Source organism: Mya arenaria, chromosome 6, assembly GCF_026914265.1.
Source record: "Mya arenaria isolate MELC-2E11 chromosome 6, ASM2691426v1".
NCBI lineage: Eukaryota > Metazoa > Mollusca > Bivalvia > Myida > Myidae > Mya > Mya arenaria.
The window spans coordinates 148,583-174,320 of record NC_069127.1 but is presented as its reverse complement, the minus strand read 5'-3'; the positions used below and the strand labels follow the sequence as shown (position 1 = coordinate 174,320).

General features: G+C 37.0%; 2 protein-coding genes across 2 annotated transcripts; both read right to left on the bottom strand.

Annotated features, from left to right (window-relative positions):
- Positions 1-1,962: 1,962 nt before the first annotated feature.
- Positions 1,963-17,109, bottom strand: LOC128236705 (mucin-2-like). Its single transcript, XM_052951776.1, has 3 exons — positions 16,989-17,109; positions 6,565-10,062; positions 1,963-1,982 (listed from the first exon to the last, which is right to left on the bottom strand). Exons 1-3 carry the CDS (start codon positions 17,107-17,109, stop codon positions 1,963-1,965), a joined length of 3,639 nt encoding a protein of 1,212 aa, XP_052807736.1.
- Positions 17,110-21,987: 4,878 nt separating this feature from the next.
- On the bottom strand, positions 21,988-25,372 carry LOC128236771 (uncharacterized). Its single transcript, XM_052951883.1, has 5 exons — positions 25,309-25,372; positions 24,102-24,306; positions 23,669-23,832; positions 23,178-23,290; positions 21,988-22,598 (listed from the first exon to the last, which is right to left on the bottom strand). Exons 1-5 carry the CDS (start codon positions 25,336-25,338, stop codon positions 22,355-22,357), a joined length of 756 nt encoding a protein of 251 aa, XP_052807843.1. The 5' UTR covers positions 25,339-25,372; the 3' UTR covers positions 21,988-22,354.
- Between the last annotated feature and the right edge of the window lie 366 nt (positions 25,373-25,738).

Here is a 25,738-nt window from a genome sequence, read left to right as displayed (position 1 = left end):
TGTCCTCTGGGAGCTCAGGTTTCTCCCACAACACATGACCACTCACACGCATAACGTGTCAATGAGAGTGATTAATATAATGGTGTATACACTTCAACGATTACAACGATAAGGCTATAAAGGTTACCTGACATCATGTCAAAAGTAAATTAACATATAAATGAAGGAGCTAGAACAAAAAAGGAAACAAATGCCACCCCCAACGACGAAAAAAATACAACCCAATGTATGGTTGCTATAATATACTTAAAGTGTACTTAAGATTGACAATATGGATTGCTCGTTTCAGTTTAATATCTAATAATTAACACATAATTATACTTCAATTAGATAAACAAGTGTGGAATTTCCTTTCGTGAACCTTTGTAATACACCTTCTTTCAGATTGTATTTGTAATACTGGCCTGAGAGCCGTGTGAGTTATATTATACGCTTTAAAATACAAAAACTTACCTGGTTTCAAACCTTTAAGCAATCCCTATTATTCAGTTCCAGTTTCAGTTTCTACAAACACAAGCCTTTTTCCAAACAGAAACTCCATGATGAATCTGAATAGTATAAAAAAAGTTCGACAAAAGGGTCTCAAAACTTTTTTCGAAGTTGTGAAGTTTTCACTGGTCGAAAATTTGACATGTCATTTAAAATTCAAATCAAGAGGACAACAAAAGCATCAGTACGTATTTTGCATATTACTACACATAAATTGTGAAATATTTCCGATTTTTGTGGTATTCTGGTTCAACAGTATTGGTATTACATATGTTGTTTTTTCTCTCTAACAATGTTGTTGTAACTTCAAGTTTCTATTTCTAAGAAATGTTCACGTTTTGACAAAGCAGTTCGATGATACTCATAATAATTGGTTTAGACACATTTTTGCAAACATATACTGATGTTTTCTTTATTTTGTGAATAAACAATATCAAGGGTCCGTGCATATGCCATCTTTTCGTTTTTAGTTTTTTACAATTAAAAGTAAAAGAACGAAAAAGGAACATACAAATCCTTTTTCGTTTTTCTAATGATTGAATAGAAAACCAAAATTGAAAGGCCATTTCCTTTTCCGTTGTTATTTTCCATGATTTCAATTTTACTATAGTTCTTAAAGACTGCATTTCAGAGTGTTGTTTGAGTTTATTGCATATTTGAAGTATGACATATTGATGTCAATAGCAGTGGCTGTCCAGAAACAAATAACAAAGTATATGGAACTGACATCTTATGAACAGAAGACACAAAATTCATTTACAGTCTTTCCTGAGCTTTGATTTTCCAATGTTTACACAGGTAACTTTAAATGTTAGCATTACAATATCATTATGTTAAGGCTAATGCAAAAACACCACTTGTTACTTGTTTGTATTGAACTTAAATAAAATATTGATACTTGACAACAAGTGCTCCTTTTTCTTCTGTAGCGATAGGCTGAGATAACTGTGTCTTAAAGAAAACGCATTAAAAATGCCAGGGCCTGCCTTCTATGAATGTTTTATAGCCAAATAAGATTTTCCATTTTCTAAATCAGCTTAGTTTTGAACATTAAAAAATGACAGAGTCAAACTAAAATTATTCAATTTGTCAAACTTGTGCTTCTCTAGTCCATTCATATACATTTTTGTTTGAAATGATTCAACAGTATGCAAAAAAGTGGTTTGTGTTTATAGACTAAATGCCAAACTGAATCTCTATCAAATGGCACAACAAGATAACGGAAATGAAGGCCTGTGCTCTACTGGCTTGACTAATTTGGTCACTTTCTGTGTCAAGATCATAAGACCTTTGTTAGAAATTGTAATTAAATAATAAAACTAAACTCAGATTGTGAAACACAAAATCTCCGTCTTGCGCATCTGTATCGTATCTATGTCTTTGGAGTGTTGGTCAAATATACTGTCCTCTATACTACCAAGACATAAAGCTATTTTCGCGCAGATTTAACTTTTAAACCAACTTCTATATTTACTATTTCCCCTTAACAGCAACTGAAATGTAAGAGGCATGTTGATTTTAGAATCAACAAGCTGTCATTCAGAATATGTTTACAACGGATGAATCAAACCCATTTTGTGTAAAAGGCTACTTGACCTCAATGACATTTGAGCGACTTTAAAGCAAAGAAATAGAGGACAGTGTTCAGTTTGTTAGAGTTTTATTTGAATCTCAGATAGCAAGCTCTATTATGGCCGTGCCAGTGGTCCGATCCACACTCCGTGTGCAATTCTCTTTTCCAGCTTTCTTTAAAAGTTTAATTGTGGCAGTAGTAAACGGCAGGAGTGCCTTTGTTGGCCTACAGTGTTAATGGGGGAATATAATGCGTGTGGGTAAGAACCAGCCAACTGGATAGCTCTGTTGTTTAGAACGCCGTGCTAGTCATCAGGTGATTTGTATTGTATTATTCCATTATGTACACTTATTTATAAAACACTCTAAACGGTTTACGGATTAGCCCCTCCTTTAAATATAACTGAACCAGGTTTTTTTAACAGTTTACCACATATCACATGTGGAGCAGTGAGTCAGAATGCTTCTTCTTTCTTTTTACTTCCTGTCTTTTACTAACATTTCTTTCACTTATCCATTTCCTTACCTTTTTCTTATCTTATTTATATTTATCGCCAAATACTTATCAAGTTTATGTGCTCATGGGGAAGACGTTACTAATGTTGTTAGAACTTGTGTCCAACCCATTTGCTTTTTGTATACTCTATATTATTGTTGTAAAAACTGATTATGTTGAAGGAAAAAAGGCAATAAAATAAGTTTAAATCATCAGGTGATTGTGGGTTCGAGCCTTACAAGCGACGCACTTTTCCTCCCAAGTTTACTCTAGATAATATACCAGGTATAATAAAACGATGATCATGTTTGATAATAGACAAACCTATTTCCATTTGATTTTCCATTACAGAAATTGCACTGAAATTACAAACATATCTAAAATTCATCTGGGTGGAAAGAATGGCGATGTTTACCATGGACAGTTAATCAATAAACATTAGCAATGTATTTTGCTTTGGTTCATTACGACCCTGAACATTCTTAAATTAAATGTCAAGCATCACTTGAGACTAAGTTTTATAAACTGCACGGTGTATGTTGGTATGGTAGTTCCCGTCATTATTTTGTACAGTCAGATGTTAAAGGCGACCGCTGTCGATACCCAGATTGCACCTTTTGCATTTCTCAGTTTTCTTCTAGATTTTGGGAGTGGAATAACTTCCACGCCACCTATGAATCTGGGTATCGGCAGACCCCACTAACCATATCGTTTTTTTAGATAATGCAAACGCAGTTGACGAAAACAAAAGTGCCGATGTGGGATGCTGATGGTCTTTTTAAAACTGATATCGTTTATTTTCGCTGACAAGTAGCGACTGCTTAAGTGAACATCATACAATAACATATAAATCTTGGTTCAAAAATATTTTTATTTCAACAATATTTCATAAACTTGTCAGGAGCAACAATATTTTAAATAACAAAAAGAGCTTTGCCTCATTTTCTATCGTTGAGTAATGAAATATACTTTCCGATCAAATACTGAACTCTTTACAGTCACGATTCATAAATGTATACACACCTGTGTACCGGTGTTTCCTTATTGAGTTGCTTTGTTAAACGGAGGTCAGACCCCGCAAAGAACATGTACATTTTGCTAACCGGCCTGCACGCGCCTTATATGAGCAATGAATGACAAGCTTTTCTGGTTCAAATTTTATGGTTCAGTTGTTCCCCATAAAGAGCATCACTCCGGAAATGAAAGGAAGTAGTCCCTTTCATGTAAACCGGAAAGCATTGCACGCTCGACTTCAAGCCCGTATTGTCTATATATCCTGACTAGATATGAATCTTAATTTTAAAAAATAATCGTACTCACGCGTTATTTTGTTGTTGTTGTTTTTATAAAAAAAGGAAAATGCAAGCACAATTATTTATTTGGAACTACGGGAGGTATTAAGCATGTTTTAGTACGTTATTCCACTTTATGTTATTGTTGTTCACCGTTGGTGTATGGTACAAGGTTAAAAGTGTGATGCACTTATCATATTTGTTAAAACAATAGCATCCGTTTGCTTTAATAAAACGTTTTATTGATTGAATAATACATATTTGACGCGACACTGGAACAATCATAGTATTATGATATTGCAACTGACGACAGTATATGCCAAAACTCTCCGAATACGGACCAAAGTCGGTAAATACGAGATTATGAGTTTTAATTGGCTTCATAACCCGCCAAATTATGGAAAAAGGAGGAATGGGTCATTTTCATTGACTGTCGAAAGTCACTCTAAAACGAGAAGTTTGTAAATTATCAAACTCGTCAGCAACTTTACTTTTTGTTTTACGGACTGCTTTAAAAATATCGGGTGCTTTGTTAAAAATAGTTTTCATTTACTAGCCTATTAAATACTTCAACCACTTCGAACGGTTGTAATTACATTTGTGTTTAACCTGGAAGTGGATTTTTTGACATTTTTAAAAAAAAAAAAACCCCGATTAAATGGACGACAAAGGTGTAAACAATTTTGAACTTTTAGCAGGCGATTTTAGAAATATTCACGAATAAATATGAATAATCTTAGAATATACAGTGCAATTAGTTTTGTTCATTAGTCTTTGCAATGCCCCTAAACGGATGTATATCAAATTCAGAAATGTCCAGGAGAGCTGAATTCAGGAATGGAAAAGGGAAATAAGCTTCAAAATAAGGTAAGGTAGATATATGAATGTTTTTAATCAAATTTTCGCAGAAAACGCAAAAGTTAAAATACTCATTAATTAGGTAATTTCATATTGGCCGAGTTATTTGCCGTCAGTCAGGCTCAGGCAAATACTGCTGACCTCGGACAAATAACTTGGCCAATATGAGAATATCTTAATATCATTATAGTATCAACGTCGAAATCACGATGTCAGTCCAACGTCGCAATAAGACATCGAATAGAGGTTGTGTTTTTGTTATAATAATGAGTTGTATTTTACCTTTTTATACACTGATACATATGATGTGACAAAAAGCTGCTCATTAATTGTGATAATGCTTCAAATTGATTTTAAACTCGACCATTTTATGTATTTAAGTTGCTTGCTTGTTTGTGCCCTTGGTTTATGAAATGAAATTTCCTTATGGTGTCGCATGTTTATATACAGTTTTCTTTCATTTGACATAATATAAAAAACTGAATTCATCTTGATGAAGAAATATTTGCAGAAATATTTATAATGAAAGCTTCTTATTATGTAGTTTCGATAGTTCCAAAAAAATGCATGCTTATCTTCCTTAAAAGAGACGAACGCAATTTTGAATCCATTTCGATCCGCTATATTGGTTACTTGGGTGTACAAATATTGACGATAGATAAATAGTAAATTACTAACATCGCCATCATCAATAGAACAACAGAAATTGCAGCTTATAGCAAAAATGAAAACATTTATTGTTTTGCATAATCCATTACAATTGTCATTTGGGACTATTTAAAATTGACCGCATTTTTATGCTGTTTGAACACAGTAAGGCACGTGATAGAATTCAAAGAAGCTTGCTAGCGCTTCTTGGTCATTTGATTGCTTGCCCTACTGCGTTCATACAGCATAAACTAAAAAAAAAATGTGATCAATACTTATATTTACATTTTAAATAATTATTTATTATTGTTAAAAAATAGCAGAATCTTCTGTATTTGAGTTTTTATTCTTAAAGAAATGTAACAGACAACTTACGTTTGTTTAAAAAAATACAATTTTGTAAAGTCGTATATCATTAGTTATATGACGTTGCATTTATCCATTCGGAACGCAATATTGAAATAAACAAGGACGTCATAACTCCTTGCGTGTTATACAATATCAACGTCAAGTTTTATTTATACAAAGGACAAGGCGAATGTATATATTTGTTTATCAATGCAGGAATGCTAAAATAATGTGCACATTTCCACGTTGCAACGTTGATCACGAGAAAGCATATTCGAAGGGAGCTTTTAAAGCAAAATAGGTATTATACGGTTTAAACTTAAAAAAGAAAATGACGCATACATTTTTTCATGTTATATACAGCAACTGATATGAACCTTAATCGATATAGTGATATGTCTGTGTACATAAATAATTTTTCTCTATAAGCTTGCAGCCCATAACTAATACACATTTTAAAAATATATATATATATATAAAAAAAGCACAATCCGTATGAAAATTTGCAAAATAATTTTAGTTGTTTTATACATTTTTCATTTATCAGACAAATATATATTTTCAAACATATTTAAATCAGCGAAATTTAAGTTTAGAGACAAACTGATTGTATTTTCATATAAGATAGTATCATTCAGAGTTTTTTTTATACTTTATATAGTAACTATCATTATGATAATCACAATACACTACATTTTATTAATCAAATTCCTATTTAAGAATGTACGTTGGCTTGTTGAAATAGGCCACTTAAACCTGTTAAGCTTAGGAAGTTTGGAGAAATTGGAACCCAAGTGGTAACTGATCTGATCAAATCCAAATATTATACGGTAACATATACCAATCGAAGTGATAACATACCTGAGGGTTTGGTTGTGGTTGTTGTCTTGGTAGAGGATGTGGCTATGGTTGCATTGGTGGTGGAGATTATGATGGAGGTGGCTGTTGTGGTGGTTGATGCGGTGGTGGTTGCAGTGGTGATGGAGGGTGTATTGAGTACTGCTGTAGTGAAAGAGGGTTTGGTGGCGGTTGCACTAGTGGAGGAGGGTTTGGTGGTGGCTGCTGTTGTGGATGATGGTTTGGTTGGGGCTACTGTTGTGGATGATGGTTTGGTGGTGGCTGCTGTTGGGGATGATGTTTTGGAGGTGGCTGCTGTTGTGGGGGATGGTTTGGTGGGGGCTGCTGTTGTGGATGATGGTTTGGAGGGGGCTGCTGTTGTGGAGGATGGTTTGGTGGGGGCTGCTGTAGTGGGGGATGGTTTGGCGGTGGCTGCTGTAGTGGGGGGTTGTTTGGTGGTGGCTGCTGTTGTGGAGGATGGTTTAGAGGTGGCTGCTGTTGTGGATGATGGTTTGGTGGTGACTGCTGTTGTGGGGGATGGTTTAGAGGTGGCTGCTGTTGTGGAGGATGGTTTGGTGGTGGCTGCTCTAGTGGAGGATGGTTTGGAGGGGGCTGCTGTAGTGGGGGATGGTTTGGAGGTGGTTGCGGTAGTGGAAGATGGTTTGGTGGTGGCTGCTGTAGTGGAGGATGGTTTGGTGGTGGCTGCTGTAGTGGGGGATGGTTCGGAGGTGGCTGCTGTAGTGGAAGATGTTTTGGTGGTGGCTGCTGTAGTGGAGGATGGTTTGGTGGTGGCTACTGTAGTAGATGATGGTTTGGTGGGTGCTGCTGAAGTGGATGATGGTTTGGAGGTGGCTGCTTTAGTGGAGGATGGTTTGGTGTTGGCTGCTGTAGTGGATGATGGTTTGGTGATGTCTGCTGTGGATGATGGTTTGGAGGTGGCTGCTGAAGTGGGGGATAGTTCGGAGGTGGCTGTTGATGTATATGATGGTTTGGAGGTGGTTGCTGTTGTGGGGGGTGGTTTGGAGGTGGCTGCTGTTGTGGAGGATGGTTTGCTGGTGGCTGCTGTTGTGGAGGATGGTTTGGTGGTCGCTTTTGTAGTGGATGATGGTTTGGAGGTGGCTGCTTTAGTGGAGGATGGTTTAGTGGTGGCTGCTGCTGTGAAGGATGGTTTGGTGGTGGCTGCTGTAGTGGAGTATGGTTTGGTGGTGGCTGATGTAGTGAATGATGGTTTGGTGGTGGCTGCTGTAGTGGATGATGGTTTGGAGGTAGCTGCTGTAGTAGAGGATGGTTTGGTGGTGACTGCTGTAGTGGATGATGATTTGGTGGTTGCTGCTGTTGTGGATGATGGTTTGGTGGTGGCTGCTATTGTTGGGGATGGTTTGGAGGTGGCTGCTGTTGTGGATGATAGTTTGGAGATGGCTGCCGTTGTGGGGGATGATTTAGAGGTGGCTGCTGTTGTGGGGAATGGTTTTGTGCTGGCTGCTCTTGTGTATGATGGTTTGGAGGTGGCTGCCGTTGTTGGGGGTGGTTTAGAGCTGGATGCTGTAGTGGAGGATGGTTTGATGGTGGCTGCTGTAGTGAGAGATGGTTTGGAGGTGGCTGCTGTAGTGGAGGATGGTTTGCTGGTGGCTGCTATTGTTGGGGATGGTTTGGAGGTGGCTGCTGTTGTGGATGATGGTTTGGAGGTGTCTGCCGTTGTGGGGGATGGTTTAGAGATGGCTGCTGTTGTTGGAAATGGTTTTGTGCTGGCTGCTCTTGTGGATGATGGTTTGGAGGTGGCTGCCGTTGTTGGGGGTGGTTTAGAGCTGGCTGCTGTAGTGGAGGATGGATTGGTGGTGGCTGCTGTAGTGAGAGATGTTTTGGAGGTTGCTGCTGTAGTGGAGGATGGTTTGCTGGTGGCTGCTGTTGGGGAGGATGGTTTGGTGGTGGCTGCTGTAGTGGATGATAGTTTGGAGGTGGCTGCTGTAGTGATGGATGGTTTGGTGGTGGTTGCTGTTGTGGAGGATGGTTTGGAGGTGGCTGCCGTTGTGGGGGATGGTTTAGAGGTGGCTGCTGTAGTGGATGATGGTTTGGTGGTGGCTGCTGTAGTGAGGGATGGTTTGGTTGTGGCTGCTGTAGCGGATGATGGTTTGAGGGTGGCTGCTGTAGTGGAGGATAGTTTGGTGGTGGCTGCTGATTTGGATGATGGTTTGGTGTTGGCTGCTGTTGTGGATGATGTTGTAGTGGTAGCTGCTGTAGTGGATGATGGTTTGGTGGTGGCTGCTGTTGTAGATGATGTTTTGGTGGTGGCTGCTGTTGTGGATGATGTTTTGGTTGTGGCTACTGTAGTGGATGATGTTTTGGTGCTGGCTGCTGTTGTGGAAGATGTTTTGGTGGTGACTGCTGTTGTGGGGGATGGTTTGGTGGTGGTTTCTGATGTTGGGTATGGTTTGGAGGTGGCTGCTGTAGGGGATGATGTTTTTGAGGAAGCTGCTGATGTGGAGGATGGTTTGGTGGGGGCTACTGTTGTACGGGATGGTTTGGTGGTGGCTGCTGATGTGGAGGATGGTTTGGTAGGGGCTGCTGTAGTGGATGATGTTTTGGTGGTGGCTGCTGTTGTTGGGGATGGTTTGATGGTGGCTTCTGATGTTGGGTATGGTTTGGTGGTGGCTACTGTAGTGGATGATGGTTTGGTGCTGGCTGCTGTTGTGGATGATGTTTTGGTGGTGGCTGCTGTTGTGGGGGATGGTTTGGTGGTGGCTTCTGATGTTGGGTATGGTTTGGAGGTGGCTGCTGTTGTGTTGGATGGTTTGGTGGTGGCTGCTGATGTGGAGGAGGGCTTGAAGGTGGCTGCTATAGTGGAGGTGGTTGTTCCTGGAGTGGAGGAAGGTTTGGTGGTGGTTGCTGTAGTGGAGGTGGGTGTTCCTGGAGTGGAGGAGAGTTCGGTAGTGGTTGCTGTTTTGGAGGAGTGTTTGGTGGTGGTTACTGTAGTGGAGGTGGGTGTTCCTGGAGTGGAGGAAAGTTTGGTGGTGGTTGCTGTTTTGGAGGAGTGTCTTGTGGTGGTTGCAGTAGTGGAGGAGGGTTTGGCGGTAGTTGCTGTTGCGGATGATGGTTTTGTGGTGGTTTTAGCCTTGGTTGAGGGTGTTGAATAGGTTGCAGTGGTAGTGGAGATTATGATGGCGGTTGCTGCTCTGGGATAGCTGGAGGGCCTTTCTGGGGTTTCTTTGGCGGTAGGGGACGTATTGGGTATTGCTGTTGTGGAGAAGGGTTTGGTGGTAGTTACTGAAGTAAATAAGGGATTGGTGGTGGTTGATGTGGTGTTGGTTTCTGTCGCGGTTGAGGTTTTGGTTTTGTTTGTTGTTGTGGTGGAAGGTGTGGCGATGGATGTTTTGACTGGTGTATGGGCTGTTTCTATGATGCTTGAGGGTGTCCTGTTGGTTGTTATAGTAGTGGTTGATGTGGGTTTAGGTGTCGTTGTTTGTGTCATATTTGCCTCTGATGATGTCACTGTCAGGACTGTCGTCTTGGCATTCTGTTGGACGTCTGAAACAGAGCAATTATTGCTTAAGCAAACTGCTAAACTTATTGTTTTTTTTTAATATAAGAATAAACAATAATGATAACATGAATCAGTTTTCCATGTTTGAACTAAAAAAATCATTAACGAGTTGATAAAACCAGGTTTTTACAAACGTTACGCCTTGATTAGATTAGCATTAAGAAAATGCAACCAGTAATAAGTCCAACTTTCAAAAACCTGAGTCAAATCATGGAGTGTAAGACAAAGCATAATTTATTTGGCTCTTTTTTCCTAAATCCATGTTAGGCATCGTTGAGGATTTTGTACCGATCGAGAATTCCATAATCTGACTATGTGTTGCATGCTCGTGGATTTAGCCAAAAAACCTAGGATATAAGCCTGTCGTTTGCAGGAACGCCGTTGTCACCTTTCTTAACTATAGTCACGAAAACTACTCTTCATTTATCGGACTACACCGTTTTATAGATACATCGTAAACGAGCCCTACGTCCGGTGTGACCCCGCATAGTCCATCATGAAATGCTGTCCGGGTCAACTGCCTTGTTGACATCAAGCTCCAATAAAAGTGTTTTCATACTTTTGACTTTATAGTCGTTTTTTACCGGGCAAGGTTCAGCCTGTAGCGATCCAATATATGTCTTCTTCGGTCTATATGAGTATGTTTTATCTGTAGTTAAAAAAATCTTGATCTGTTTGTTCAGAATGGTGGCTTTGAATTTGGATCATTGTGTGTTATCCCATCTAATTTCATCTGTTGTCATACATTGTGCGTTTTAGAAGTAGAATTTGATAGGATGTTTATTAATGATGTGTATATTTATTGTACGCCCTCTTCTTTGGTCCTTTTTGGCATTCTTAATTGATAGTACATGTTATTGTCTCCGTTGTTCACTAGCATTTTTTCTAAGAGTTGATTTTGAACTAGTTGCTTTTGATTGGACCTGGATAAATACTCCATCATGGTTGCTGACACCCAGTATAGCTTAACATATTTCAATCAGACTTGGCCTTTCTGTTTTAAATACGTTTAGAATATTGTTGTTTCTAGATGGAAAGCCTATGTTAAGAAAATATTTGCCTATGTTGAACGAATAGTTGCTGCTGTTGACCTTATTTGTTTGCCTGTTAATTTCTATTTAGTTGATTTCTGGCAGGTTGGCATTACCTGTTATCAAGTCTGTTAAGTTAGAGTAGGTGGTGCCTAGTATTCAACCCTTCTTTACAGTTCTTTAAGATATTGTGTGTCACGCCTGAATTGGCGATATCATGAGTGGAGCACTACAACGGCGTTTGGTAGCGGCTTATGTACATCAGTTGCGATGTCAATGTCTGCAATATATTCTCTCGCAACATGGATGATGTCTCAGTGCCGATATTGTACTCTGTCTTATCTTTATAACAAGTTATATATAACCTCACGTTTAAGCATGCCGTTATACAGCCATGTTTCATTGCCAATGATGATGTCTGATTTCAGCTCCTCGGGTAAAAACCAGACTGATGTCGATTTGGCTCTAAGGCTTTCTTTCAAAATGCGTAATTATACAATCAAAACGATCGCCTTATGCTGTTGCATGAATTCGGTTTTGGAATATGTGTGTTTGTGTTTGGAGGGATCCCTCGGTATAAAAGCTACATTGAAAGACGGTTTTGTCAGCAATATTGGACTATCAATAGAAATGTTGTAAATGTTCTCAGTTGCTATTAATGTGTTAAGGCCACAACAAATTGATCATTTGTTCTACGGATTTTGCTAACAAAAAGTAGGAGCGAGCGAGCGAAAAAAATAATACTTTTTTTTTAAAAGGCAAATCAGAGGCGGGCAAAAAGCGAAAAATAACAAATAAATAAAAAATGTATATTTTTTACAAAATTTATCATACAACTATGTTTAGAAATGCTTTTTAATTGCAAAAAAAGTTCTCAGTTATTAATGATAAGGTTTTGATTGTATCACATGAGCATCTGTCTCAATATTTAACAAATGGCAATAAGATCCAGTGCTTTACTATAAACTTTCATTGCATCAGCAGTTTAAATGTGGATATTATTGTAAAGTTACGTGCAATTATTTGAAGACCAAAACGAACAACTATTTTATTTATTCCGTACTAATCAAACTTAATTTCACAAAAAAACATTGTAGACAAGTAATATTGGGTCAGGTCCTAATTTGAACCTCTCGAATCACACGATAAAATTGTAGTGACATTGACATGGCAGAATATCGAAAATGTAAATAACACAGAGAACATTTCTAAAAAAAATATACACTGTGAATTGAATTGTGGGACAATATAATTGAAGCAGTAGCAAACAAATCTGCAACTGTGGCACTGGTCATTATATCTAGTGCAGGTGTTGGATTAAAGATGTTTCCGTTTCAAGACCTCGCCTTATCCACGAACCTATGGTTTATAGGTCAGTGCCTTGAACAAGAATGGTTTATAGGTCAGTGCCTTGAACAAGAATAACATGACAGCCTCCATAGCTTCAATGCCTGTAAGAAACAGGCCACTTTATCACTAATTGATCAAAGAAAATAAGTGCGATAATGCACCAGTCAATTGTAACCACGCCCCCCCCACCAGGTCTGGGGAATAGCGGGGACTTTGACTTTTGGTGCAGCCAAGCTTGGGCAAAGTCCCCGCCCTGCGGGGATGAACTGCTCGTGAAAACCCCGCCAAATGCCCTAGGGACTCTAGGTAAGGCTCACTCCACGCTATATTTGGCTGGAAGACAACACCATCGCATTCACCCGGCACTGCGGGGCCACCTCGAAGGTAAAAACACGGCCCATTTTCCCGGCTTTCCCCGGTATACCCTTGGACCTGGGGGTGAGGGGTCGTGGCTACAATTGACTGGTGCATAAGACATTTTTTTATCTGTTTATAACACTTATGAGTATATGAATACATAGAAATGCATGTTAGAATTTTAAAAAAATAACTCACGAAAACATGTTCAATGGTTGTAAGTCGTGTGTCCGGTGTGGATTTGAATAGACGCTTTACACTCAAAATCTGATTTAGTTATTATTTATCACTAAATTTTGAGTACAAAACAATGAATTACTTAAAACACACATAGATAATTATTGCCTTCGACGCTGTGAAACTGCTGTTGTTTACTGAAGACTATAATCCATCGACTATGACACTGATTTCCACTTAAAACGTGTATTTTACTTAACGAAAACTGATTTTAGTCAGCTGAAAATTAATACCGGAAATGAATAACAACGGTGCGTCCTGCAAAAAATGCCCGACAAAAAAGACAGTAAAGAAATATCAGATTTCTTGCGGTTACCCGGACCTGATTTTGTCCTGACACGAGGAAAGTATGCTCGCGAAGAATGTAAAGAATGCCTTCAAAAAAAAGACGAAGTCGACGTTGCAGGTTTAAATTTTAGGTATTTTTTTTCAGAAAATAGGGGAAATTCAGAAGTATACAAAACAATAATCCGCGCGGCCAAATAATATGTGCGGGCGCAAAAAATATTTTTTTTTTATCGTTTTTTGAATTTTAGGTGAGGCAAATCCGACGAACAAATGATCAATTTGTTTTGGCCTTAGGATCTTCTGAAAACCAAGAAACTGATTCAAACGGTGTTTAAGAGTGAGACAAATACAGCAAACCCAACTAATTTATGAATCATGGAGCTGATGACAGCTAATATTTGTATAGCATTTGGCGTGACACTAGGTATCACTAGGTATCAAATGACACACACGCAACAACGTACTGGTTAAATTGCCCTGATTTAGCACGTGTTCCACAATTTTAGTCTGTGCCATGGTATGGGCGGCAGTCACCTTACAGTTGGTGCAATTAATGAAATATCATCTTAACTCTAACAATGGTAGAACGCTGCTACGCATGAATATAATCAATAAGGGTGTTACAATGGTTTCTATTAAGCTTTACGATGGATTTCATTCATACTCCGAATTACGTGTCGTCTGAAAATTGACAATCGGTTAAACGGATGTGTGTATGTTTACAAACGGCAATACACATTTCAAGAAGGGGTTTTCTATACCAAATTCTGTCTGTCGCAAGGCAGGTATGTGGTGATCAACATTTAAATTTCCAGTTTCCAAATATTCAGTTTATCTCGAGGTTATCCCTAACCAATATTTGGTGTTCAAATTTATGCATTTGTAAATACATACAATTATACAGTATGAACATTAGTGCAGGTACTTGTTTGTTTAATTGTACTGATGCCATTTTTGGTATAAACGGTAAATTCCATAAGGACACTTGATTACTTATTAAAGGCGTTCGAATATTTGAACTCTCTGCTGCATAAAAATGGCAGATGCAAAGCAATATTTGCTTTCTGACGAATATCTGCTTTTTTTTTCTACTTTACCAATACGAATAAGAACCCAACATTATTTAGTGGAAATTCCATGCTTGTTCACTGTCACCTTTTTGAGTTATTTTCAAGAAACTTCAATAAGCGTCTGAAATTAGGCACTAGCCTAGTATTGTCAAATGCGTATATATTAATTGTCCACTATTTTTTTAAAAAGGTATACGTTATTTTAAAGTAGTCTTCATGGTTATCAAACTATCAGTTTTACACATTAAACCCCAAAACATATTCACATAAGACTGTCTGGAATACATATTGTGTTCGCTATCTTGGCGGCTATGGTGGGCATTAGACTTCGTGACTGTTCTATATAACAGAAATATAAACCGCAAAGAACACTTAACCGAACAATCTCAACAACGCAGTGTTAGTTTCCTTTAGTTAAAGTTTGGAGTTGATGCAATTTCAAAACATACTTTAGTTTAAAATACAATTTAGCCGAAAAAATTGCTCACCATGTTTCTTTCATAAAAAGGCCATATATCGTAAACAGTGGGTCAATACTAAAGTATTCACAGGTTTTGAGCCATTTTAGGTCCGAAAGTTTAGGGTTACGAAGAACAATTTCCAAATCAATCGTCATGTAGTAGGAATGAATATAAATATTATTAATCATGATATATCAGTTAAAGCAAGATGCATCCTTTTTCTCCTTTATAACACGATTATGTGCACATCGTACTTAATGTATTCATCACGATGCATGGTTGTGTTTAATTAATAAGCACGACCCTGCAATGCTGCTATATAAACAAGAGTTACCACATGAGTGATGACTTGTAACACACGCCGAAAATACTTAGTAATATTTGATTTAATCAGAGCCTTTATACTATATTTTTAACAACAACAGACGTAAGACACTAGTGCATTTACTCTTGAGTAAGAGAAACAAGTGTTGATGAATTTTACTAGTTTAACTCTCGTTTTGTAACGTTTGTAGTGTATATAAGTATGATACGTGAAAGGGCAAATAACTCGAAATATGAAGAAACTGTTGAGGAAGAAAGGTATGTCAGTCAATCGTTCTCAGCATGAAAGTAACATATCCCAAACCTCTCCTTCCCGTCTAACAGGTGGACGCAGTATGCTAACCCAAAATCGCATTTCACCTTAAGTGTATAATTTAAATTCAAGGGCATTTAACTCTTAGATGACTTGCCCGATGACAACAAATCTATGTCTCTCCAACTGAACTATGTACAGTGTACTCGACAATTCAGTGTCACGCATTCAATGGTGCGAATGCATTGCAGAGATATTAATAAGTACATTTTCTAACTATTAATGTAAATAACCCCATTTGCTTTTGTTTATAAATTAAGGACACCTACGCCTTTGAAAATATAACGTATTGTACAAGTTATCAAATATTAGGCTGTTTGGATCCAAACAAAGCAATGTATCAGAGTAAGAAGACGAACAACTATTTTGAAAACGTTTCTGATTTACTTTTTGTTCATTACACAAACCCAATTTCTACATTGACCTGACCTGTCTACTTCCCTCTAGTGTCTTTCTTTTCATCCATTTATCATTTTTTTTTCAACTAATATGTTCACTTGTTACTGTTCACCTTCAACTTATTCTTTGTTTCGTAACCAAATGCTATGCAACAAATAATTACATCCTTTACTGGCTTCACACCAGTAGAGGCAGTTTGAAAGAGTGACAAAACCGAGCTTAAATGGCTCCTTCTCTATTATGTCGTGATTTATAAGATTATATGTATCGACCGCGGAAAATCTTTTGGTTATCTCAAGCTATGTTTATCTGGCTTTCGTAAATGACATTGTTTAAGCCAAATATGTCAGGCACACTGATACTTATTCGAGTATGCGTACGTCATCAAGGTGTGTGTTCATTGTTAATGTTGAGAATGGCATGTACGATAACGCAAGGAAATGGAATATTGCGAGTATCAAAAAGGACATAAGAACAAATTTAAAAAAATGCTTTCGAGTTTAAACCCATCTGCAACTAGTTTTACCAACAAGTACACGTTCACGTAGTGTTCGCAGCCTCTCTTATCGTTTGATATATATCGGAACAATCCATTTGTTATCGTGGAAATAATGACTTCCTTCAGCAAACTCCCATTTTCCCACCTTCCATAAAGTATTAACGTCAAAACTCAAGGACACCTAACTCCAGATCATGTATGTAAAATATGTCACTCAATAATACACTTCATAAAACAAATAGTAGACATATCAAACAATTCCTTAAAGCAATAGTATATTTTATTGTATCAATGCACATACCTGTTCGGAAAATTTCCTCCTAAATTGTTAAAGTAAGTTGCTTAAGAGACGTCAACATGACTTTAAAGTTAGTCTAGGCTATATGGAGAAGTTGAAAAATAGTATTGCATACAACAGTGCTAAGGGTATATATGAAAAATATATGTTTAAAATAAATTGATAATTGTTCACGATAGCAATGTATTAAGTATGTCACAGAAATATTGGTATGGGGAAAATGCAATAAAACATTATGTACTTCTTCTGTTATTACTCACATGACTGTATAATAGATGCTTACCTGTCGTTGCCACAGTTTGATTTGAAATAATATTTTCTTCCAAGGAACCCGATAATTGCAAGTCAGTTTCACTGACAATGGTCGTTGTCGTTGTGCTCCGTACTTGTGTAGAATGCCCCATAGCATTCGGTGTGACCGCTATATAAGTATGATTAAAATAATGTACGAAATGAGACGTAAATATAGAATCGCGTGCAGACGCTAAGCGTTCCTTCCATAAATAATTGAATATGTATATGAAACTACAGAAACAAGCTCAGTAGCCGAAAATTTAAAAATCCTCCCTTAACTACCCATATTTGTTTCTCCTATACAATGTTTAGATATAGAATATTTGAATATGATCCTTATTTATGTGAAAAAATAAAAATAACGACTGTTTAAAAAGTGGTTACGAACAAAATCTGTAACATAGTCCCTAAAGTGTGGTATTACTTACTCGACGAAATGGCAAATGTTGAAAACCATATTAGCAATACCAGGTACTGCATTAGTGCATCCATTAAATCGACCTTCAATCCTATTCTAACACAAACAAAATAAAATATTTTTCGCATTTATTGAAAAGTTCGGCATTATCTTAAAAAAAAAATGTTTCAAACGTTTTTATCATCTAAATACACAAATCACGAACGATAACATAAGAGCCAAATGACAAGATAGGAATCAATATAGAACTAATGGATAAACTTTATCGTAAAGATGGGCAAACAAAGAGAGACAAGTTTCAGACAGGATCATATGACCATGCAGTAATAGGTTTTGTTACTTAAACGTACCATCTTTTTGCTAACTTAAGTGTTTAATTATGCAGTTTTCTGTACTGCTTTCAGTTACAAATATCATGTTGAATCTACTTCTGTTACGTTCTTATAGATCTCGATCCCCAAATGGTTAACAGACATAACGTTGCGTTTACCTTGCCGGGTTAATTATTAAAGTTACGTCAAGACATTATGTTTATTTTGTTGTAAGGCGATGAACGTATATAGCTGCAGCATTTTTGCACATCTTGCTTCCGGTAATTGCTGAGTAAAATACTGAAATACTATTCAATCTTGAACCAGTAAATATTCTTTATTTCTTTTGAACTTATCGCACAAGATAATAGAATTAAAACGTATAAATTGGCCTTCAAAAATTGTCGTTAAAAGGAATAATTATCTACCACGCACATGAACTATCTAGTTGCTTTTTACGTTTGAAAAGGAGAATAACTACAACGTAATCAATCTAAGAGTAATATAGCATACATTTAAAAGTATATAAGGGCAAACACTATGGTCTTGGGATGTAAACAAGGCTTTGACGTAGTGGCTGATTTGTATAAAACTGTCCGTAGGAAGACTTCTGTATGTTGAAAATAGTTTTCCGCGTTACACATTCAGTCATTTACTTTGGTCAGTTTTGATACGGGGTGCCATTTAACGTGGCAGAGAGACGTTGTTTGGTGGTTTTTAGTCAGCGACGGTTATTTCAGGAGCACATCATGATGTCAAAAAGAAGGGTCCATACCAGCACATTTCCGGGAAACCAACGATGTTGGCAAGAGTTATGTTCAACGCCGGAAGCCATAACATTAGCGACAGCTCGAAAGCACGGGCTGTGTCTTAAATGCAATATAATTGGTCATTGAACAATGACTAGTCCAGACTAATTATCTTTTCTGAACTGAATCCCCGTTGATATAAGTTCAACGGCAGGTCGGTCCCATGTAGTGAAAGTCACGATATGATTTTAATGAGACAGTCAGCAGGGAGAGTTTGACAACATGCATTAAAATGGCGTTAGGTTTCTTGAGACTCCATTATAATATATGCTGAATAACATTGTTAAAAATTGCATTTTAAAACATTGTCTATAAAAGTTGGAATTAAAAGAACAATATGTCTGCTGTCGAAAACGCGGGTTTTTGTATGCGAATATATCAATAATTAAGTAGAAAAATGATTTGTTTATAATATTAACAAAGACCTATAATTGTAAATTATATAATTTTGGCGCACGAGAATACCGGAAAACCAAGACTCGTACTAGATAAAAGGCAAATATACATTAACATTGGTACTTGTTTTAAGTTTAATAAGATAATAAAAATAGCTTATTATCATTTTAAACCAGGTATTTGACATAATCTTAAGAGTGCGTATCAACATATTGATATTGCTAAGGGTCCGAGGTACTTAGTGTACCCAAAATCATCACAGATAAATCAACCCTTTTAGAAGTTAGTTCTTAAACAAGTCACAGATATTTTGTAGCATTGATAACATTTTAAAGGCAGTGGTAACTAACCGATGATATACTTAAACAATGATAACCACTAACATCAATACTGGAGGTAAATTGCGAGACCGTGGATCAAAAAGAAAGATGATAAAGAGACAGAATGATGGAATGTAAAATTTAACATCATGACAGATGATGACTATAATATGTTAAGCTAGGATTCATGTAACAATGAGAGGAAAAATCTGCAATGTTCAGCTGTTATTTTTCATAGTGATTACTTAAAACCTTAAGGAAGATAAAGTAAGCAGAAATGTAAAGAGAAGGAAAGAGCGGTGCTGATAGCTAAAGACAAATACAATGTTACAAAGTCATATGAAATTGTTAGGGTTTTCGGAAACGTCTGATGATTTATTTGTACCTTAATTGAGTTTATAATCAATCGTCTTGTTTTGTTAAATCATTTAGAATAAACAGATACACACACACACACACACACACACACACACACACACACAATTGCTTTTGTATCACCAGTTTTCAAAGCACATGTTGCGTATAATATCCGATCTTATTTTTTAACAAATCCATGATAATCCGATGTATATTCCAAAAGTATCCCTGTGGCATGCTCAGTTTTTTAGGTGATATTATAATGTTTTTATTAGATGATTTAAAATTTGCCCAGTTATTTGTCTGAGGTTAGATGTATCGACCCGAGCCCGAAGACCAAAGGCAAATACTGCTAACAGAGGACATATAACTCGGTAAATATTAAATAAACTAAGCTCTATGTACTTCTTATTAACTATTACGTATGGAACGATATTTTTATTAAAAACATTCTAACAACTAACCTGAAGTTTATATTGAAGCTTATCTATCCCATACTCATTCATGGTATGAGCTTATCTGTACATGACTGCTGAATTTGTAATGATTTCTTTTAATGACATTGAATATGAATTAAGCAATGTACAACCTAAGGAAGCATGCCTTTTTGTCTTTAATTCGTAAATCGTTTGCCAAAAGTTCAATATCGTCGCCTTTCCTCGGCCATTGGTTTTTAATAGATAATTATCGTAGAAATTAATTTTACACCGTACAACGTGGTAGAAGTATTTTATAGGATTATAATACCAAATCTGTTTTAAACGAGAAACATAATTTTTAAAACAAACGGTTACACGGAAAACAAAATGGCTGCCTTTTAAAATAATATCCAGCATATTTCTCAGTTATGTGCGAGTGTCGACACCCAATTAAATTGACCCATTTCCCATATTCTGTATTTGGCGAGTTTTGTAGACAATCATAACGGCAGAAACTCATACTGTTCAATTTGTAATGAGTGTTTAATAAATGTCAATAATTATGTTTATCGAAATAACAATGAAACACATTCAAAATCTGTGTTAGCTTTTTGAAATTATAGGAAAGTATAGTATTCAATAGAATTTAATGTTAAAAATATGTCTATGAGAGTGTTCGTTGTGACCAAATGTATCCGCTGTTGTCAAAATAATTTTGTTAGCGCATATGGTGTGTTTTTGTTTTGTTTTGAGATGTGTGTTGGGGCAAATGCTTCTGGTTATCGAAGTATTGTGATTTTTGCGACTCCACACTACCTGAACTTGACCAAGATTACATATTTAACGTTAGTATTGTGGTAAATCAAAGAAATTAATGCTAAAATTGTATTCGCACCAGGTGATTTAGTGGTCTGGCATGATCGAGAATGAGAGTTAATAAACAACTGATGACATGCAAAATGCTGATTGGCAGCACATTAGTTGTATTTTGGCATGACCATATCGTGTGGCACCAGGACAATAACGGGGTACAATCTAGATAATATAATATAGACTTGGAGATGCATATTGAAACGAGTAGTTTTAATGCATTGTTATGTTTAACTCATTTGAGTAAAATGCTGAAAACAAAATAAAATTCCAAATAAGCTGTACATTTAAACACCATTTAAAAACATGAGCTGCAAGTGACTGCAATTTCCAGCCGAATGTAGATATCAAATAATTGAAGAAATAAATTGAGAGATCTTGAGTTTGTGGCACGGGACTTTCAGTTAAGAACGGTATACTTCCATTTGGCTTGGTAGCAATTGTGTACACTCATTGGGAACATCTGTCTTTTCTGATTCATATTGAACCACTCATGGAATGCTGCTCAGTCATACCAAACATTAAAGTGTAGTATGACGCCATAAGGCTGTAAACAGGAAAATATAGGCAATTCAAATTAAATCAATCAAAACGTCATAGGGATATCTCTGCTTTCAAAAACAAGCTGTGATGTTGTTGTTTTTCTTTTTTCGGCGTATACAGTTCATGTTCTACGCATGCAACGCGTGCAACTCTTTATTATGGTTCTATTAAAAAAGAGTGATTTTTTTATCTATTATAAAAAAGTACATTCCATATACCAGTAGACAAATCTTTAAACTTTTTAAAAAGGACTCTGAACCACATTGTAGTTAGTTTTCCATTATAGGATAAATAAATTTACATTGCAAAACTGGACACATTTGAATATCTCAAAACCTGCTAGGGTTATCATCCCTGCTCAATACGACCACATAATGATGTAGAAGACTCTTACGTTGATATACTAATGTCTGTCCTGTATATAAACTGGTAGGCGTGGAAGGGCAACAGTCTCTTTGATAGCTCTTATATACAGTAAGTACCAAATTAGTTCGTGTCATAGTTCGATGATCAGATGCCACAAAAACGCCTTATTTGTATTTTTTTCAAAAACATTTATTTACAAAGCATACTTTAAAAACAAAGCATAATTAAAAAAAACATGAACGAGCATACACATTCTCAAAAGCATTATACAAACATTGTCGAAACCATGTGCGAATTTGTAAATATCACAAGCTTTCTCCTTTAAAAAAGATTAAAGGTTATTTGTCTTTAGCATTTGCCAAACATAATTGGCCTTGGGTATCGCTGAAATTGTCATCCAATTAAAGAAAACACTATAATTTTAAACATCTTATAACATATTTACAACACAAGTCAGTTTTAATATAATATTCACAAACATTCATGACTTTTATCATATAAGTAAATATCCACGCATACAAACTATATAGTCTGTATCCAGAAAGACTATGCCTTAGACAGTCCAACAAATTCCATGACTTTGCGAACAGCGCGTTTTACAACGCCTTCGTCGTCGGGGGACCAGCTTGAACAGTCGTCGGGCGGGTTGACGTCATAGTATAGGTGACAGTACCGCTGCCTGTTTACCGCTGAGCAGCACTGTCGAAAACCGGCCTCCAGAATCAAATTATTAGGGTTATTGTACTCGGCTCCTATTGCGAAGGGATATTCCTTACGCAATTCGCCGAATCTGAAACATGTTAGGTAGTGCCATGGTACGACGGTTTGCAACATATTATGATTTGTTTAGTAAAAGATACCGCACCAGCAAGCTGATTTATTGACATGCTTCAGCGCATATGGGTAACGTTATTGTGTTCTACGATTTAAGCAAGGCCCTAATTAAGTAACTGTATGGGTATAGTTCGCCTTCTTGTTACCGCTCCGATATAGGCGATAATTATAATATATAGACGAAACAGTAAACACTCTTAAACATGGTACATTGTGAACACTACAAGCCGTGTTTATCCACTGTTTAAATTATTTCATATATTCATGCATCAGTATATATATTGCATTGTATTACTTCGTCATAATCATATGTCGAACACTTTGCCATTGCTTCTATACGTTTTTTATTTCATATTCTGAACGCAAAAAAGTATAATCGGTTGAAAGATTACACGAGCTTCTCAAACAATATTATGTTAAATGGTTTACATCATATACTCTTTTACACTAGTTGTGTACTTTTGCCCAAACTGCACGCCTGCTTGCACAGCCAATGTAATTGTGAATACTATCAGTAAGAAAGTCGATTAAATACCGATAGCAGCAGCGCTGTTTGATTTCGTATGGATTGAAGAACCACGACTCGTAACAGTGGGTATACTGGTCCCTGTTCGTCCAAAGACTGTCATTTTGTTTGAAGGTGTAGTCCTTCAAATTAAACGTATTTATTACAAACATAAGTCGTATATAAAGGCCAATAAAATAGCATGATACATGTGAAAGATGTTTCAATCGGTCCGAGTTAAAATGTTTCGCATATCAACACATGATACAACATTTCAATTTTAGAATAAAACAAAATATCGTTTTCATTGACTTCAAACGTAACTATTTCGTTTCGTTTGGATCATTCATTTTAATAAGATATTTCCTGTTATCATATGACAACTGGGCGAAGTAAAAGGGTAAGAAAAAATTAATCATTCAAAGTTTGTCTGATGATTAACCAAACTAATGCCATCTCCAATAAATGTTATTTGGACCATTTATAGTTCATATATTAATCGGTTTATGATATTCCGTTACCTCTTTCATGTCTTGTTCGTAACAAGGACAAGGATATGAGTTTTTAAGCTGTTCTCGCGTCCATGTTTTCAAGTCTTGGTTTTCGTGGAACTTCCGGCATCTCGCCTCGTCCCACATGTCGTCAGTGATGTACGTGACGTTGTACAGCCAACGGCCTTTGACCGCTGAAATTGTAAAAGTAAGTAAGGTAGGATGATTTACAAATGTGCGTCTTGTGCTGTATCGAAAATAAACGACAGGAATATACACAATACACTATAATCATTGTGTAAGTTATTAAATTAATGAAGATAGTATTACTCAATTAATCTAATTAAAACACTACCAAAATTATTTGAGGTCATCTACAATTGTAAAAATACCTAAGAAAATAAATAATACTGGCCAAAGTCATGACTTTTAATGTAAGATTGTATTGATAAATCAAACGGACCTGGGGAGACATTCGAGCCTTTCTTAAGGTTCGTGAAGTTGCTCCTGTTGGCAAGAACTTTGCCGGAAAAGTTCCCGGGATAGGTATATCCAGCGGCAACTGGCGTATAGCTGTCGGGTTGGATACTGAACTGCTCTTGATCATAGTTAAACAGCAGGAACGTGTACAGGCTGTCCGTTACTACAATTGCCTGCATCGACAGGTTCTGAAAACATCGACATATAAAGAGTATGTACGAGTACTGACTGTCCGTTTCCAAAATCGCCAGCATCGACAGGTTCTGAAAACATCGACATTTAAAGAGTATGTACGTGTATAGACTGCTGGTTTCCAAATTCACCTGCATCGACAGGTTTTGAAAACATCTGCATTTAACGATCAGGTACGTGCACAAACTGTCCGTTTACACAATCGCCTGCATCGACAGGTTCTGAATACACCGACAAATAACAAATAAGTACTTGTATAGCTCGTTCGTTACCACAATCGCCTGCACCGACAGGCTGTATTAAACATCGACATATAAGGAGCAGCTACGTGCACAAACTGTCCGTTAACACAATCGCCTGCATCGACAGTTTCTGAAAACACCGACATATAAAAAATAGGTACTTGTATAGGTCGTCCGTTACCACCATCGCCTGCATCGACAGACTGTAAACACATCGACATATAAGAAGCATTTACGTGGACTGACCGTTCGTTACCACATCCGCCTGCAACTGACAGGTTCTATAAGCACCGACATTTATGGAGCAGGTAGATGCATTGTCCGTCTGTAACATACTCGAACGGCACTAGCACGCACAAAAAACAAAACAACAACCCACTACTCATCCATACTCGCTGGAAACACCGATGTTAATTTTGCATTAGGAATAAAATCATGCCTTATCACAATGACACGGTCAATGAAAAATATGACGCAAAACCTCTACACTTGGTGGAAAATAGCCTTTCAACAGGGATTTCGTTAGTAGTTTAGCATTTATGCTTGTCCATGTAGCTTTTATTTTTCTAATCAATCAATAAAAGTATTCTTTGGTCAACATAAGACTGGCCACTGCCTTGAAATTAACATCGAATAACGGGAATGATTTCACTGGAGTTTTTGAGCGCTCCTTCTGACACAAATCCAAACGTAATAATTTATTTTAAAAGGAAAAGATACAAGTGCTTTATCGGCATTTAACAAGCAATAGTTTACCTGCTGTTTAATAAGCTCATATCCCGGCATGTAGGGTGAGTGTATGGTGGCATTTCTCCAGGTCAATGATATGGCAACATCTACGCTGAAGTCTGGACGGTTAGTGTATTGACGCACTAAATCCTCAATTTGCTTCATGTCCATTGCGTCTGCAGTCTTGTTTGACAGAACGTGAACGCACAGTTCGGCGCCCGTTATGTTGCGCGTGTCAATGTTTGTCCACAGAGGAGCAATAACAATGTGGTTGTCCACGTATTTCTCCCACAATGTGGAATTCTCGGCGCCGTATCGCTCATACAATGGCGGATAGTTTAGGGCAAGGAATCCATTCAAATTAGGCTTTAGGATACAAAAGCATAGTCATTTTAGACAATAAAAAATAATAGAGTGACAAGATTATTAAAGAAACTAAATTGTAATCAATCAGCTA